Genomic DNA, 17,633 nt, shown 5'->3' on the forward strand with positions numbered 1-17,633 from the left:
GAAAACGCGCGACGGCAACCCCCTAAAGTGAACAGGACCCCGAAAGCATCACATAAGAGAGAGGACCACCTTGATAAGGCAATTTGTGGCGGCTCCTCTTCTGCCTGGGTTTATGTTTTGTGTGGTCGATTGTCGGGAATCAACAAGCCTCTGTCATCCATGTACACATAGGTAATAGCTTATAACTACTTATATATATATCTTTGATCCCTAAGATCACATTGTTCAGTGCTGAAAGATCCCAAACACTTCTCAGTCGATGATATTTCTGCACTGACTCAGACATACAGGAACACCTCTCTACTTCCTGATGCATAAGACTGGTGACAAACAGTGCTTATAAAATAGTAGTTCTCTTGACAGAGCTGTTGGTGGGCGCATATTTGCCGAAGGTCCGTTGTGACCATGACCGCAGGGCTTGATGGATACATATTTCCTCAAATTTGCCGATGTGTAGAAAGCACCAGATACTTTGACAGGGTACAGACTCCACATAATACAATATACAACTGCAAATTCAAGACTACCAGCAATCCTTGCACCATTCAACGAGGACTGTCTCGTATCGCCTGTTTTCAGACACACTGCGTCGTTTGTCCGAATCAGGCAAGTGGTCTACAGCTCGCGTCCTCAGATTTTGCTTGATGCATTTATCAAAGATATAGCGTATGTCCCACCACTTCAAAAAGTATGTAGACCTGTGCTAGGATGCTACTCAACGGTACAGAAAAAGATTCAGAGTTTAATGCAGCTTTGGGAAGTCGCAAATAGAAAGTGCACGCAAACCGTGCAAGAAAGTGAAAATCGGGACCCCGTAAACTTGGAAAGGGACAACGACAATAGGGTTGACGTCGTCGGTAATACCCACGTTGGCCCCTTGGAAAGTCCTGAGGATGTGTAAGCTTTCCCCAACCGGTAACAACAGCACAGCGGCCAGTCAGACCTAGTACTAGTCATGTACACGTGGGTTAGGTTATCAGATATAAGGAGCGTCCCTTGATCAATCTACCATCCGCGCAGCAGGGCAAAGCACCAAATCATGCCGCAGGAGGAAATCATCTTGTATGATCTCCCCCGGAGGGAGATGGAAAAGGGGCCGTGGTCGCCTAACACGCTAAAAGCCAGGTGAGCGGCCTATTTGACGTTGCGCATATCCGAACTGATCTCAGTCCGTGGAGATTCGCCCTGGAGTTCAAAGGCCTACCGTACAAGACCGTCTGGATCGAATACCCCGATGTCGCAGCGCACTGCCAAAAGATAGGGGCGAAGCCCACTGGCAAGTGGCCGGACGGCACGCCGCTGTACACTCTCCCGGTCATCCAAGATCCCAACACGGACGCCGTCGTCTCGGACTCGTACGCCATCGCGGAGTACCTGGATGCCCACTACGCGACCCCGCGCTCGCTCATCCCTGCAGGCACGGAGGGCCTGCACGCAGCGTTCTTCAAGGCCATCACGGACAACGCGTTTGCGAAGCTGTTCCCCATCATCCCGGCCGCGGTCGCGAAACTGCTGAACCCGCCCAGCGCGGAGTACTTTGTGAGGACGAGGGAAGCGCAGTTCGGGAAGCTGGATGAGTTCTGTCCCCCTGGGCCGAAGCGGGAGCAGCAGTTGAAGGAGGCGAAGGCGGGGCTTGATATCGTGGAGGGCTGGTATCAGAAGGCCGGGAAAGACACGCTGTATTTGATGGGTGATACACCGTCGTGGGCGGACCTTATAGTGGCGGCGTACATGGTCGGGATGAAGCGTATGCAAGGCGAGCATTCCGATGAGTGGAAGCAGATATCCAGTTGGAATAGCGGGCGATGGGCGAAATTAGCTGAGGCTCTGGGGAGTTAGTGGGCTCGAAGTCGGACGAATTCATGTATTTGAACACAGAAGAATTGCGTAAATAACATATAGGCAGGGCTGAGGTCGGATTCAAACCGCCACTACAGACAAGTACTTGGGAGCTGCCTAGCATCCTGAGTGGAATGGATACAGTACAACGATGGCAGCGTCAGCGTTAGTCTTCAGGGAGAAAGTCCCTGGCCTGTAAGTTACCGGTAAGTTACCAGGAGGTAACTTACCACCGACTTTCTCTCCGAGCACTATTATTATTAGTAGTCAGCGTGCGCCGTTTAACGCTGTTTACCTTCATCTACCGTACCTGGACAGTGTTGTGCCAGTTCCGAACTAGTTGACGAAAGTTCGGAGAACCGTCAACTCGTCAACTAGTTCCGTTTATTTTCGATAACTTGCCGGAACTGTGGCGCGAGGCTTGTCCGCCAGAAGTCCTCAGGCCTCAGTTCCCGTCGAGATGTTGAGTTGCCCGTCCGTTCTGATTGCACGACGATGGGTTGCTCTCTATGGTCTTGAACTCGTGCGCTTAGCTAAGGTTTTCCACCGTGTATGGCAGTGAGTGGGAAAGTTGATCTCCGTGAGCAGGTTGACGAAAAGTCAACGTTTCCTAAACTTTGTAGAACTAGTTGCTTAGTTGACGAAACAACTAAACTAACTGGCGTCAACGGGCCCAACAATGGCGTACCAAACTTTGATTTTGAGCCGCAGGGCTGCGACTTTGTACAAATGATGATGACCGCAAGCCGACGAGATCGGGCAACAGTCGCCCATTAGCGGATCATTGCTCCTGTTTAGGACCGCCGGTATGTACGCGTTGGCCCGGATCAACTCGGGATCGACCATGCTGTGCACTGCTCACTGCTCAGTGAGTCAGTCCGCCCCTGGCCATGCACTATGGTCAATCACGGCCATGGTCGAAACCAAGGTCATTCCTCGGGACCTGGCTCTGGGTACTACTGCTGCGGTTGCGCCCGATTTCATTTACGGATATAAATATGAGCTGTAGTAGCAGGGGCGACCTCGCAGAACTCTCCAGCTAAATCAACAATGTCTCCCGCACCACCCGAAGTACTGATCGTATGTATTTCAGAACGAGAAATGGAGTATTTCATCTGATACTATGATCTTGATGCTTCGTTCAGGTCGGCGCAGGCCCCGCTGGGCTTGTCGCGGCTCTAACACTCGCGCACAATGATATCCCGGTGCGCATCATCGAGAAACTCCCCTCCCCGCGCCTAGGCCAGAAAGGCGCCGGCATTCAGGTATGCTATACCCTTCTCTAATTCGGGGGATCGAGGAGGTAGGCTAAAGATCCGGGTGCTACGCAGCCCAGGTCACTCGAGGTCTACAGATTTCTCGACGTGCTGCCAGACCTCCTGTGGGAGGGTACGCTCTACCCTCCCATGCGTCTGTACAAACTCCCAGGCGGGACGGAGGTCCTCAGGGAGTGGTACATGGTGGATCCTACCGAACCAAAGCCTGGAGTCCCTTACGTACGTTGCTCATCCCAGATAAAACCGCTACAAGCGACTGACAAACTGACAAGTTGAATGGACTTTTGCTTGGTCAAGACCACCTCGAGGCGACGCTGAGGAAGCATCTCGAGCGGCGCGGGTACCATGTTGAGTTTGGGACCGAACTGGTCTCACTGGAGCAAGACGCGGATAGAGTCGTCGCGCGTCTTGTTAAGAAGGAGAACGGCCAGGATGTGCACGAGACCATCGAGACCAAGTTCTTAATCGGAGCAGATGGTGCTAAAGGTGTGATGATCCGGTGTCATCTCTCGCCGTCCATACAGAATTGATGCCGTGTTAGGTATTGTGCGGAAGCAACTCGGCCTGAAATTCCAGGGCGAGACTAGGGATGGGCAGCACATGATCATCGCTGACGTCCATATTGAAGGTCTCGATAATGATGTACGTGTCTCTCTTCTAGACTTTGGTTCGATGCTTTAATGCCAAGTGCAGCATTGGCATATGTGGAGAAAAGATAACGAAGCACAGTGCGTTTCCCTTGCACACCTCGCTTCTGCCGCTGTTGATGCAGTATTTCGGCGCGGTATAGACTCCTGCTGCGTCCGACAGAGAGGCGCGACAATGTATACACCCTAATGGGCTGGGCAGCCGGCTTCGATCCCGTCGAGGCAGCCAAAGATCGCCAGGCAGTCGTCGACTTCGTCCACAACGTCACAGATCGGAAGGATTTGAAAATCGGAGAGTTTGTTTGGGTGTCTGATTGGCGGTGCGTAAAATTAGACTCAAGGTGAAGAATGGAAAATGTACTCATGACGACTTGTCAAGAATAGACCGAACATCCGCATGGTCGACAGGTTTGGCGAAGGACGGGTGTTCCTGACAGGAGGTAGGAGGATGCCTGCACCCGTCCATGCGTTGACAGGGCTCACTCTGACCTGCGACAGATGCGGCACACGTCCACAGCCCGACCGGTGGCCAAGGCGCGAACTCTAGTATCCAGGACTCCGTACGTATTTACCCTTCACATGGTCCAAATTCTTCATCGCAGCTCATGTCACGACCCCCATAGTTCAACTTGGGCTGGAAGCTCGCGCTCGTCAGCAAGGGCCTCTCCCCGCTTTCCCTCCTCTCGACATACACCGAAGAGCGCCTGCCCGTCATCGCCGAGATGCTCGAGGTAACCACCAACCTGCTCAACCGCACCATGACCGGCGCGCACTCGGACGCGACGTGGCAGCGCGGCGGCGCGCTGCTGCAGCTCGGCGTGAACTACCGCTGGAGCTCCGCCGTGCTCGACGAGCGGCAGAAGGAGAAGGAGGAGGCCTCCGGGCACGCCTACGGCGGGGCGGCACCGGGGCAGGTCGAGGCGCTGCGCGCGGGCGACCGCGCCCCGGACGCGCCGGGGCTCGTTCCGCGGTCCGCGGCGGCGTACCCCACGAGCCTCTTCCAGGTGTTCAAGCCCACGTTCCACACTGCGCTCATCTTCGCGCGGGACCCGGCGAAGGCGGCGGGTGTGGGCAGGTTCCTGAAGAAATACCCGGCGAAGAGCATACATTCCGTTGCGGTCGCGCCAGGCAATTGGGGATTCGGACCGCATGTCACGTTCGAGGAGGTGGACGCGGCTTTCCTGGATTGGGACGGGTATGCGTATAAGCATTACGGCGTCAATTCGGATGATGACGGCTTGACTATCGTCGTGGTGAGGCCGGATGGTGTGGTGGGTGGTATAGTCTTCGGAGAAGAGGGATTAGAGCGTTACTTCAGCAAGATTTTTGCTTGAGGAACGGAGTGCAGGATTCGGGCTGTACGATAGAGCGGGACTTTGGCAGTACCACTATAAAATAGAAGGCACAATCTCTACTCTTGGGAGAAGCGTGAGTCTCTACAGGCGATATCGTCTCGGAAGGGACTATTGGTTTATATGTGTTCTCTAGAGTTTGCAACTTTATGATCGAGCTGGATGTGCTCAGCGAGTGCGATGTCCCCCGGGCCGGCCCCGGCGGCCCGAGGCGTATGATTATAGGGGAAATCTCAGAACAGGGCTGCCACAGCTACGGTATGTCGTCTATGTGCAGTTGTATTGTCATATGATTTTTTATGCCAGACTGGGGCTCGGGCTAGTCTGATTATTATCTACAACAATGGTTAAAATACTTATTCGCACCCAAGCCTTCCGACACATCGTCACTCTTCAAGCTTGTCATCCCGCTGGACACTATGCACTCTCTCTGCAAGTGGCCAGTAAAGTGATTGAGCGTCGCTTGGGCCGTGTATGGCGTACAGGGCTAACCGTCACGCGATTCCCTCCCTCTTCAGGACGAAGACGTCCTGGAAGACGATGATGACATCATTCTTGAAGGACCCAGTAAGCCTAGTATTTAAATAAAACCGGCTGACCAGATGTTGAATCGGTGTAGATTTCTCGCCGAGCGCTACTGTGGATGTGGTTGGACCTAGAAGAGAACCCGAGAACGAGAGGTGTGAGATGTTGCGTCTGCGGAGTGACAAGTCACACGCCAGTGCCTTTGTCTCGGACAGCGTTTAGACTTTCAGTATCATCAACTCTTTTGATTCACCAGTCCTGAATAATCGATCCCCATCCGAATCATCCTCGTTTCTATACCCGCCCTCCCGTCCCACTACTACAGCACCTTTCCATTATGCAATAGTTAGTAAGTAGATACCTGTATAGTAGACAACGGGTGAGCCGACATCCTTCCCGTCGTCTACGCCCAGGAGTGCTGCAGCCAGTAGAATCAGCTGCAGCTTCCTCCCCCACAATTAAACACAGGTCTACTTTGATACCATGAATACGGAGCTTTGAGACGCAAGATAGCTGTACTTGATCGCCGCACCGAATCTCAGACGGGTTCACGCGATAGCCGAGTGGCATCGTTCCGAGTCGAAATAGAGGCGCGGGATAGGGACTGCGTCTTTATAGGAGGTTTCGGGGAATGCCACCACATCATCCCTTTTGCGCGCGGTTCCGAGGTGAGATTACTGCACTCGTAGCAAAGTACAAGGCTGATCGTATGAGAAAGTGGGCTCCGAGAGGTCGTCCGCGAGGAACATCACACCCGCCATCGACGATATCAACGATCCATTCAATGGCTTCATGCCAGTGTGCGAGCACAACATACACCGACCGCTGCGGAAGAGGGAGCTTGCGGTGCTCTATGTACGTCCATGAAGTTTTTCCGCTCTGTGATATTCGACCCAGCTGCTCCTAATTCCGTTCTGCAATGCACTGACGTTGCTCCGAGCGTTAAGGCGCCCGATGACGCCGGGCACGAGTTTCGTTACACTCTTCAGACTCTCAGCATTACTGATGACAGAGACGACACATTCTTTGCAGAATCCCTGCGCCTGTCAACATCGCAGACTCGGGACGCAAGGTTCGATAAAGTGAGTGAAGGGCGACTGCCGCACCCGGAGATCCTTAACTATGTATATGGTGCTTCCGTTCTGCACGCTTTTGGCTCTCCTGGCTTTGCCGAGGAGTGGCGAGATGCGAATGTATGGCAGTAGCCCGCATAAAGCCCTCAGGCCAACCGACCGCGTAGTGAAGCTGGACAACAACAGCCTGCGTATCGAGCGATGGGCTCGAGACTGTGCCTCCGAGGCAGAGAGTGATGCCGGCTTGTGATATCCCACAAGGTACGTACTGTACTTGTAAATGTAATATGCAACACTAGCTGTACGGCAACGCGATCGGGAGGTTATGCACGCGCCACCCAGTGCCTAGCGGTCGTTTGCTCGGAAGTGCCGCTATTCGGAGTTTCCGGTGAGTCCAATGGCTGATTCAGCCAAGTCAGGACTCCCGTTCCTTCTCATGTATGCGCTATACATGCACGGCGAGGTCCTACCTCGCAATCTAGTCTTCTCGCCGAATGTGTTGGCACTGGATAAATGGAGGAACGGTCACAATCGGAACACTCCTTTTGCTTGCTATGTCCTTATTCACTGAGGATATGGCGGGTAGACGGAGCGCTTCAGAACGTTACATTCGAGGTGGCATGGAAAGAGCCGTAGCGCAATCGTAGTATCCGATGTCGGAGGGTTGGTGGCGTGCGCTCGACGCGGCATGAATTCAGTTGTCGTAAGTGCGTTCTTCACAGTCGCCGTTTCCGTTTCCCGCTATGGGTTAGTGCCATTTTGAAGACATTTACTACTCACAAAGGGTGAGGAAAGGATGACGTTGGATGTCTCGTTGCGATGACGCAGAGCGGGGCATATTCGTTTGCGTTTGGTGGTCTGACAAACTCAGGCTCTTTCCACGACTGAGGAAGGTGCGAGTGTGCAATGGAGTCATCGGACAGCAGAGGCACTACGCTGTGCCGAACAAGCTTCCTTCAGAGCGATGAGCCATACGTCTGCTGTCCCCTGTCTCGGGCCAGGAGGGTATATATCGCCCGAACCCGATTCGAAGACGAGAAGTCGCTGCCACTGCGAAGATTCCGAATCGCACTTGGCTTGCTGGGCCCAGCGAAACGAACCCGGTGTGTGCGAGGACCGGTGAGTTGGCGACCGCGCTGATATCGCTTTCCGAATCTCATATTTGGAGTTAGATTCGGACGTGGTATATTTGATTGACGTTGACAGCACTGGCAGCAAGATACGATTGTGTACTCTAATTGAATGCCTTTTGGGTCTTCTTGGTTGATGTCCTGTTTGCTGGTGTACGTTCTCCCTACAAGACTCTTCTGAAGCTGAAGAACTCCATTTCTGATACGACGCTTCCAAGTTTCATAGCATTCATCCACCACCATCTACCGGGCTGAGTGTAAGCTCCTTCCCAGAAGGTATGGCTGTGATGTGCCTGGGGCATCTGGCCTATGGAACATGTACCAGGGACACGCTGCGCGCAAGTGCAGAGGCAGGTACGTCCACGCCACCAGCATATCATCCACAAGTTAATTACGACAGGCGCAGATGACAGGCAGAGATTGGGCCCGAACAGGAATCGAAAAAGCCCAAGGACACCGCCGGGGCTTCCACACAACGGATCAACGATGGTCAAAGGACCCCGGCCGACCTTGCGTCGAAGCACCGGCGAGCATCGCAGTGAATGTGCATTAAACCCAGGAATACGACACGCCTTCGAGATTAGCCTCAAGATCCCCCAGCACTATGCTTCCGAAGCGCCCTCTCCTGCCAAATATGGGCATACTGCTGCTCGCTTCGCACCCGAAAAGGCAAGGCCAGTGCCTGTTCGAGCACGGTGGCGTCGCAACGTTATGGAAGAACTGGCCGACGATCCCTCCTCAAATGCCCCACGATCGATGGCCCTTTCTCCCGTGCCCTCTTCACGGTCCTCGATTTCCCCAGGCCAGCCAATCAAAGTCTCGCTGAGCACCAGCCATGGGAGTGTTCAAGTCCCCCCGCCGCCGATCCGTTCGTTTTCTCCTTCCAATTCTTTTGTCCCCCTCGTCGTCCTGCTCGTCGTCGAGCGTGCCGTCCACACCGTCTTCCCCGACGATGGACGCGTTCAAGCAGGGCCCGCGTCGCTCGTCCACCTTCACTATCGAAGAGTTCAGCGACCTCTGCAGCTCCGCCCTCGACCTCGGCACCATCCCCGAGCCACACCTCTCGTTTCTTGCAAACCTGCCGCTCTCCGAGGAAAATATAAACATCGATAATTGCGACTCGCCATCGTCGCCGACTGTCTCTTCTGAATTTTACTCACTTGAAGATGTAGATGCTGAGCCCGATGACGTGGACATGGGCGACTTTACCTGCGCGGCTAACTCGAGTGAGGACGTGCTCGGGACCAAGTTTCGCCAACGCGAGAGGATGCAGCAGCGCGACAGGACGGTCACGCAAGATACTGTTACGGCGCAGAGTGTGTCTGCGGCGCCGTATGCCACGTCCGAGTGTCTGCATGGCGGCAGCAGCCTCGCTCCAAGTAGCAAGGGCAATTTTTTCAAGAACCTCAAGACAAGGGCTTCCGCGCTTATGCTGTCGAAAATCTCGTCCTCCCACAGCCAACAGGTGAGTCAGTTGCCAGATTATACAAGTACAACACTAACTGAGTCTTAACGCAGGCGCAGCCCAGCGTGGCTCTTGCTAATAGCGAGAGTCCGCCGTCTGTATACTCGCAACCGTCTCCGCCTCCGTCAAGCCCCAGGTCACCGACTCGTCCACCACCATCCTCTTTCCACCGACCGAGGGAACGCACGATTTCCAACGGTCCCAAGTCGTTCCTTGACATAAACGACGACGCCGAAGACCAAACATCCCACCCCCGACCTTCGTTTTCTTCTTCGATATTCCGCAGACCTCTAACAGGAAGGCCTGCTACGCCTATCCCCTCATCCTCATCTACAGCTACCCACACCGCTGCTAATAGCTTGAATACGACTCCCGGACGGAAAGTCTCACCGGAGAGCGGATACTATTCTTTCCCGGACACCCATTCCTACCACAGGAGCGTCACCGGCACCATACCTACGATCTCGCACTCGGCTGCGAGCTCGCCGAACAGGTCCAGTCCTAGGCGGACTACGCATCCTAACGGTCTGCGTGGGCTGTTCACGTCCAAGTCGACTAATTTCCCGAGGCCGAGTAAGCCGCTCGACCCTGCGGACTATGCGGCTCCACTTTTGAGGCTGAACTCGGATAGTTCGGGCGTGAGCACGTATACAGCTCCCAGGCCTGCTCCGAAGCCTGCTCCTAGCTCGTATGTGGATCCGTATGGGCGAAGGCCGAGTGCGCCGGAAGACTATGCGTACGCTCGCGCCAAGGAGAAAGAGGTGAGTTCTCATATACTTCAGGATCGCTAGGTCAACGTTGATTGATGTCTCGAGTCCTTCCAGGCCATGAAGGCGCTACCGCCAGTTCCGACCCGTTCTCGTGTTAACAGTCAGGCGTCTTATCTTCATCCTCTCGCAGTCGCGTCGTACAAGTCAAAGTCGAGATCGAGGTCCAAGCTCACTGCTGCGCTTCCTGGGGCTCTGCACATCCAGATCCCTAGGGCCAGGACCAAGAGCAACAAGTCCACCAAGGCGATGAATGTCCGGAATGCGAACGCATCGTCGAGCACGGGGAGCAGCGGTCCGTCGACTCCCGTCGTTGATATCAGGAGGCAGGAGTCTGGCTTGCCGTTCTTCCACCTTACTGTGGCTGGTACCGCATCAGTGCCACCAGTTCCTCCGTTGCCCTCGCCTGGCCTGACGAAAGTCATGGAGCTTGAGAAAAAGAAGAGGAGTCGGACGAGGAGTGCTAGTGTCACCAGTCAGATCAGCGACGTACTGTCTGCTGGCCTGGCGGGTCTCGGCGTCGGCACACGGGCCCGATCCAAGTCGAAGGAAAGCGTCATGCCCACTAGTGAGGAAAGCGCGAAAGGAGAAGAGAAGACGAAGGAGGAGGCTTTGAACGTCGGGAGGGTTTTGACGCCCGAGGACGACCCTTTCAAAAAGGGGAATATCGTCGAGGTTCGAGGCAAGAAGGGCAGCGGGTACTCGACGCTTAGTGGGAGCGGGAGCGAGGAAGATGGGAAGTGGGTGGTGCCGCCCAGGATGAGGGGCCTCGGGCTGGACATGAGCGCCGTGATGGGCCAGCAGCCGCACCCATACGCGAGTGTTGCGCACCGGCAGACGGTGTCCCCTGTTTCGCCTGCGACGCTGTCGCCGCTGTGGGGTGCTGCGACGCCGCCGATGCACCCTCCGCCGACGTGTCCGCTGCCTGAGGTTCCGCATCTGCCAGGGCTGCCGACGCCGCCTAGTTCTAGTACGCTCCCGCCGTTGTCCGCGTTCGGTGCTGAAGGGCGCGAGCGGGCGTTTGTGTACCCGCCGCCCGTGGCGCTGGGCCCTCTGCCCCCTCCTCCGAGTGTTGACCAGCGTGCGCTGTTGCCGACTCCGCCTATGACTGACGCCATCAGTGGTAGGAGGCAGTCGTTCATTGATATGGATGGTGCGGAGGGGAAGGTGGAGGCGCCCGTGCGGAAGGTCAGACATGTGCCTACTTTGGAGGAGGTGCGTGATCGGACTAGGACGAGGAGTGGTAGCCCGTTCCCGCTGCCTCTGGGGCCTGCGGCTTCTGCTGGCACCTTCGGAGACTGTGAGAGGGAGGAAGAAGATGTCGTGGTTGAGGAGGGGCAGTCGAGGATTGTGTTCACGAATCCCTGGGCTAACGGCGCGCAGACGGGGGAGGGTGAGGTGAGCCTCAGTCAGGGGAGCGAGAGGGACTCGGCTGTTGATGTGGAGTGTGAGTGGCCGTTGCCGCCCAGGAGGGTGGTTAGGGTTTTGGTGGATGAGGAAGATGGGGGGAAGGAGGGGGTGATTGGAGGTGGGTGGCACGAGGTTGAACAGGGCGTCGAGGTGAGTAGTGTCATTCTGCCGCGACGGGATGGACATTATGAGCTGATTAGGAGTGTTAGTTTTTCCCGAGGAAGTCGTCCCCGGATCCGACGACGCCGGGTCAGCAGGATATTGGGTGTCGGCATTTGATCATGTTTCCCAAGAAGGGAAGCTTGATTTCGGAGGCGTCGACTGCTACGAGCTTTACGCACGGGTCGAATGGTACGGGTTTCACGCATGGGTCGATTGCTACGAGCTACACCGATGGGTCGAATCCTGGATGTGGCGGGACTGCTGCTGATGCATTGGTGGTTGCGCCTGCTATGGTCCGGAGAGGGAGCCAGAGGATCGTCGTTGTTACTGATGGCGATACCAGGGGCTGGTCGAGTCATGGTCGCGGGGGAGATGACAAGAGTCCCTTGGCTTCCGTCAGTCCTACCACTCGGCAGTTGAGCGGACAGCAGGCTCGGGCTATTGTGGAGAAGTTCGGAGGAAGGATGGCAAGTGAGAAGGACGAGCAGCCTAGACGATCGGAGGATTCGAGCTGCAGCGCATATCATAGCGCGAGGTCTTCGTGCACGGGAAGTCTTCCTGGGTCGCCGGTGAAGCGTCGGCCGGCTACGGAGAAGGTCGTCCGGATCGCTGACGCTCGGTTTCTCGACCACGAGGAAACGACTGCACTCTTTGGACAACGAGCAATGAGACTCCGGTTGGTCGCTGCTGCTGGGTGGAGAGAATTGATGGGATTCTGCGAGGCCTTTGCGGAGGTCCGGGTGGGCGCGAAGGTGGGACAGAGCCTTTTTGTGTCTCTTGTGGAGGAGCAAGCTGGGATGTCGATGGTCCTGGAGGTGTCGCCCGCCCGCTCTTTTCCCTCTCCGGTTTCTCCTGCCAGCCCGAAGATGCCTGGCCATTGGCGGCTGTCGAATCCTACCTTGAGGCATGAAGAGCTCGTTGTGTCGACGTTCCACTTGCCTTGTCCGACTACGCTTGGAGAGATTGGGAGAAGTTGTAGAAGGGGTTTCGTTGGTGAGGGAGTCGAAAGTGATTTCTAGAAGCCATCACGGCTCGTCCTTTCTTTCAGTCGTTCATTCTACGTTTCGCTCTTTCGCGCAATCGTTCGTTTGCTCTGTTTATAATCGGCTTCGTGCATTAACTTCGACTTCACCTTCTCGTTATCATTATCTTTTATTTCATCCGCGGGCACTCGTGCTTGGCGTCCCTTCGTAATCGTTTTATTTCGTATAGTTGTAGATAAGTGCAGTATGTTTAATATGTACCATTCTGAAGCTGTAGGAGGTGTTTTGTTAGTTGTTGATTTGATAAGATGGTAGTAAGAGTAGAGGTTTAGTAACATGAACTTAGAAAATCATTTTCGACGTACAACGTTTTGGCGCGAGTGTCGGGTAACTAGGAGTATTCCTGCAAACGGTCGATGCGACTTGGGTTTGGGTTCGTAAGTCAGCCTAAAAGTCTTCAAGTTTACTTGCTCCAATAAACCAAGCTTCGCGGGCAAGAAGGACAATTGTGGCGTTGATTCACTACCCCTTCGATGTTGCTATTGGTTCACACAAAGAGAATGGCCTAGAAGCCGGTTACATCTACCATGACTGACATGAGTGGTTGAAATGGCGTGAGATACTGTCTCTACAGGTGCTTATGAGCTCTGGCACATGTACAGGTCCGGCGGCATATAAGTTAGAATTTTTTTTACTTGGGTGACTCGGACTTCAAGTTATGCCAGTAATGCAAGTCTTCTCTGAACAGGGAAAAATGGGCTGCAATACATGTGTCCGCACATGAAAGCCATAATAAAGTGAAGCTCTGGACTACCTGAAGGGCGATGAGCCAATCAAAGACGCCTTCGATATCATACCGCATTCGCCCGCGTTGATTGTCCCCGACGGAACCAAACGGCGCGCGTGAGAATGGAAACTGGTCACACACTGGTGACATTGTGACCAGCGCGCGTGTTGGGCACCGTCGCGTCCGTTCGAGCGCGCCACATCCGACCAAGTAGTACAGTCAGTTGAACGTTCCGCTTGCGGCGACGGAACCGTAAGTATAGAGAGTGACTGCTTGTGAGTCACTTTGCGGTGAAAAGAAGGTCGTAGCTGAGCACACGTGTAGGGTTGCTGTGCGATCCTTGTTCTCTCTTTGGTCACTCCAAAGCTCGCGGCAACGCATGGGCAGGTTTGTCCGTGTTTTATCTGATGTTCGATTGATGTTGATTTCTTGACACAGCTTCTAAGCCACATCCAGTTCGTCCATAAAATTTCCTGTGTGGTGCGTACCCAATTCCCACCTCTCTTGCCTCCCTCATTCACGCCTCCATATCATGTCAGGCAACAACAGCAGCAAGAGATTCACAACTCCTAGACCACACACAGTTGCTGGCTCTAACCCTTCGCGTCGTGTTCCTGAGAATACTCCCGTGACGCGCAAGATCAGCTCCAATCCACGCCGGATCCTGAAGAACAACTTGCCGACGATTAAAGGGAAACTCGCGGACGAGCTAAACGGACACATCTCCAAGGACATGTCTACCCTTATTGAACACGTCTTCCCCGATGCTGCTCTGCCTGCGCCTATCGATGTCATCTTCGACAAACTCGCTACTGGCGCTGACTGTTCATACTCGCGGGAGCGCGAGAGATGGAAGGATTGCCCTGTCCTTACCAGACAGTCGAATGAATATGGGGATCAAGAGATAGCCGTAGCCGATTGGCTGAACGGTCTCGCTAACAAGATTGGCGAAATCGTCACTAGAGAGTGCACTCGAATCGTAACCGGAGACTTTGCCAGCAATAGCAAAACCCTCCCTGGCGGGCCCGGCAACAGACGCCGCCCCGACGTTCTGATTTTTGACAAAGGGGCTCGCCATGCATGGGAGACTGTCATTTCACATTGGGAGTTGAAGAACGGTCCGCAGCATAAAGGGGCGGCTCGGTGGATTGCGGCAGAGGGTGTCCGCCTCATTTATGAAAGCCAGGACAACAGGCGATTTATCCCGTCTCTGTCCATTCTCGGCGACAACTGCGTCTTCCATATATTCGACCGCGTGGGCCACATGTACTCAAAAATGTTCGACATACACGAAGACTATCTGCTGTTCTTGCGGATCTTTACGGCGATCATGTTTTCAGACAAGGAATATCTCGGGTACGACCCCAGCATCACCACACTTGAAGATGGTCGCCGCGCAGTAACCGTGAAGGGCAAGTCGTACGTGATTGAAGAGCGGGTCTATAAGAGCCATTCGATCGTCGGACGCGGAACGTCGTGCTGGTGTGCGACTCTCAATGGTACCACGTACGCTATCAAAGACTACTGGACGGACACCACTCGCCAATCTACAGAAGCCGAGTTTCTGAAGGCTGCGCATGATGCGGGCGTCGAGGGGGTTTGCAAGCTGATAGACGAAGAGATTCTCAGATTTAAAGGGCTGGAGGACACGACTGCGCTGATACGGCCAGCAGAGCAGGCCAAGAAAAGCAAGAGAAAATACCCAGTGCAGGATCACAGAGTGCACAGGCGTCTCGTCCTGCAACCGTTCGCCGTGCCTATCGTCCATTTCAAGACATTGCGAGAGTTGATAGGTGCTTTTATACACGTTATTCAAGGTGAGTCTTCCCGAGCTCTCTTGCGGTGTAGGCCCTGATATAATTCGTGCAGCACATAAGGACCTGATTGAAAAGGTGGGGATACTCCACCGGGATATAAGCGCCAACAACATTATGCTCGTTGCCGCGGAGCCCACATCTGGGGAGCGAAGGGGGCTGCTCATTGACCTCGATTATGCAATCTGGTATTCCGAGGGCGAGGTAGAGGAGGGGAAGGAGCGGAAGAGTGCCAAAGCCGAGCGCACCGTGAGTGATCATTAGGCCAACAAGTCATTCGTCTCAGCTCACCTGAGAACAGGGAACGACGCCTTTCATGGCTCTGAAACTTCTGTCCTCAGGTGGCAAGGTATCACATAAACCTGAATGGGATCTGGAATCGTTCTTTTATGTGCTCATATGGGTCTGCATTCTATATGATGGTCCAAACAACTCAGAGAGAGAGGTTCCATTCAAGGATACCCCTTTGTACGACTGGACCGAAGGCAGCTTCGAACAAGTGGGGAAAGCCAAGGCCGGGTCCGTCAAAGACGACGATTTCTGGTCACTGACTCTCAGTTGGGTATCACCTTATTTTGAAGACCTGAAGCCGTGCCTGGAACAATGGCACGATCTGCTGTTCAAGTCAGGGACTCCTGCTACTCACGACAAGGTTACTACTATCCTTCAAGAGACCTACAGGGCCTTGCCGGAAGAGGAGACCCCGGTCAATTTGCCCCCGGTGGCGCAGGGCGAAGGTGAAGAGTCGACCAACGCTCCGTCCGTGACGCCAGGCGAAGGTGAAGAGACAACCGCTGCGCTCCCCGCAGGCGATGCTGAAGAGCTGACCAGCGCTGTGCGCCAGTACCGCACTGGCTCATACCTCGCGAATCCGTATGAAAAACGCAATTCCGACGGAGAGGCTGAGGGAGAGGCTGAGGGAGCGTTTGGGGAAGAGTCAGGCGAAATGTTTGAGGGAGACCAGGCCAGCGGAGATGATGACGATGTGCCGCAGGAAGGTCTATCAAGCGAGGCAGAGGACGACCAGTCTGACAGCTTCGATTTCCCTGTGGCTGGTCCTTCACACTCGGGAATACAAGTCTCCAGCACTGGATCGCGAGGGCGCAAGAGGACGCATAAGGAAGCTCAAGAAGATGACGACGGATACACCGAGTCTGGCATCTTTCCGGAATCGCAGAATGCGGGCTGGCGCAGCGACGCATTCACCTTCCATTCTGCCCGTCCGTCGTCGTCGGCTTCCTGGACGACCTCTGGGAATCGGAGGGAGGAGCCATCCCCGACATTCTCGGGGAGCCAAAGGAGAGGCCCAACCTCGTCCGAGGGTAAGCGGCGCCGCGGGTAATAAAAGGCGTACGGTCTACATCTCCCACAACCTTCCATCGTGCTCTATAGGTCTCTCGCCTTTGGGATTTTATATGATCGCTCATCTTAGCTTTGCTGTAAGTATATGTTGTCCTTGTCGCTGTCGCTCATCGCTATATGCTGTATCCTTTGCAATCGAGTATGTTGTTGGTTTTTGCTCATCAACAATTTCATTCACTTCTGGCGAAACTTCGATGACCTCCGGTTGGTACCATAATACACTACCTCCTGTCGCCCGACATCGACGTGAGAACTTGCGAGACATCCGGAATACAGGCGAGCGCTGGAATGTGTTCGATTAAGATCCAATGACACCTTCGCCAGCTTCATCCGTGTCTGCCATCGGTAGTGACGATGGTTCTAACCTGTCGTCTCCTACATAGCGGTACCTAGCAAAGTACTTTTCGTGCACGCCTTACACTTAAGTACGACACGGATTGTAGCAGACGGATGAGCTGCTAGTACAAACTTAAGACACGCCGGCTGCCATTGCACCCAGCAATCTCTCACGGAGCTGAATCAACTGCATCTGCTCCTGTCGCGCATTTCTCAGTTCATGTCGTGCCAACTCCAGATTCTAGATCGGAGGCCCTCTGTTAGTAGTAAGTCCGAGCTGTAAAACGATATCACACAGTCGCACCGGCGGGAGGCCTTTGAAGGCTTGTATTTTGGCTCGCTTTGCTTTGAGCTCTTGCTCCTTGCTCCGTATCCGCTCTCGCTGATCCATGACTTCGGAAACAGTTACAGCCGGAGTGCTCGGCATTTGTGCCTGTCGGGTGTGACTGAGCGGAGAAGGTGAGTGGAACAGATTCATGCAACGGTACCTTCACTTTCTCAAGCTCCTTTTGATAATCTCTGGCCTTGGATTTGAGAGCCGCTTTCTGTCGTTCAAGGATCGAGGTATCATTGCCGGCCTCAAATGTATCTTCGAAAGTATTTATCCACCTGTACCATAGTCAGCATAGTGCGAATTCCGAAAAGACCGCGGACATCAACTTTGTGGCAAGATATTCTTCATGTTTAGTACAAGCCAGGTGATA

At 54.3% G+C, this 17,633-nt stretch overlaps 4 protein-coding genes across 4 annotated transcripts; 3 read left to right on the top strand and 1 right to left on the bottom strand.

Annotated features, from left to right (window-relative positions):
* Window positions 1-1,024: 1,024 nt before the first annotated feature.
* Window positions 1,025-1,929, top strand: GLOTRDRAFT_109364 (uncharacterized protein). The gene is made up of 2 exons (XM_007863253.1): window positions 1,025-1,125; window positions 1,179-1,929. Exons 1-2 carry the CDS (start codon window positions 1,040-1,042, stop codon window positions 1,837-1,839), a joined length of 747 nt encoding a protein of 248 aa, XP_007861444.1. The 5' UTR covers window positions 1,025-1,039; the 3' UTR covers window positions 1,840-1,929.
* Window positions 1,930-2,762: 833 nt separating this feature from the next.
* Window positions 2,763-5,275, top strand: GLOTRDRAFT_69548 (monooxygenase). The gene is made up of 10 exons (XM_007863254.1): window positions 2,763-2,919; window positions 2,985-3,104; window positions 3,171-3,335; window positions 3,389-3,602; window positions 3,658-3,758; window positions 3,810-3,844; window positions 3,907-4,083; window positions 4,148-4,203; window positions 4,262-4,323; window positions 4,387-5,275. Exons 1-10 carry the CDS (start codon window positions 2,890-2,892, stop codon window positions 5,095-5,097), a joined length of 1,671 nt encoding a protein of 556 aa, XP_007861445.1. The 5' UTR covers window positions 2,763-2,889; the 3' UTR covers window positions 5,098-5,275.
* Window positions 5,276-8,121: 2,846 nt separating this feature from the next.
* Window positions 8,122-12,666, top strand: GLOTRDRAFT_119132 (uncharacterized protein; the record flags this gene model as incomplete). Its single annotated transcript, XM_007863255.1, has 6 exons — window positions 8,122-8,197; window positions 8,244-8,628; window positions 8,768-9,308; window positions 9,362-10,069; window positions 10,133-11,635; window positions 11,695-12,666. The coding sequence occupies 6 exons, from the start codon at window positions 8,122-8,124 to the stop codon at window positions 12,664-12,666; spliced, it is 4,185 nt and encodes a 1,394-aa protein (XP_007861446.1).
* A 4,396-nt stretch (window positions 12,667-17,062) lies between these two features.
* Window positions 17,063-17,356, bottom strand: GLOTRDRAFT_30378 (uncharacterized protein; the record flags this gene model as incomplete). The annotated part of the gene is made up of 2 exons (XM_007862006.1): window positions 17,063-17,170; window positions 17,234-17,356. 2 exons carry the CDS (start codon window positions 17,354-17,356, stop codon window positions 17,063-17,065), a joined length of 231 nt encoding a protein of 76 aa, XP_007860197.1.
* Between the last annotated feature and the right edge of the window lie 277 nt (window positions 17,357-17,633).

Source organism: Gloeophyllum trabeum (genome assembly GCF_000344685.1).
Source record: "Gloeophyllum trabeum ATCC 11539 unplaced genomic scaffold GLOTRscaffold_00001, whole genome shotgun sequence".
Taxonomy (NCBI): Eukaryota; Fungi; Basidiomycota; class Agaricomycetes; order Gloeophyllales; family Gloeophyllaceae; genus Gloeophyllum; species Gloeophyllum trabeum.

Excerpts from the sequence above, each read along its gene's own strand:
- GLOTRDRAFT_109364 (XM_007863253.1), top strand. The coding sequence starts at position 1,040 with ATGCCGCAGGAGGAAATCATCTTGTATGATCTCCCCCGGAGGGAGATG. Across the intron at positions 1,126-1,178 it reads CCTAACACGCTAAAAGCCAG|ATTCGCCCTGGAGTTCAAAG; the intron begins GTGAGCGGCCTA and ends CAGTCCGTGGAG.
- GLOTRDRAFT_69548 (XM_007863254.1), top strand. The coding sequence starts at position 2,890 with ATGTCTCCCGCACCACCCGAAGTACTGATC. Across the intron at positions 3,759-3,809 it reads TTGAAGGTCTCGATAATGAT|CATTGGCATATGTGGAGAAA; the intron begins GTACGTGTCTCT and ends TGCCAAGTGCAG. Across the intron at positions 3,845-3,906 it reads AGAAAAGATAACGAAGCACA|ACTCCTGCTGCGTCCGACAG; the intron begins GTGCGTTTCCCT and ends GGCGCGGTATAG.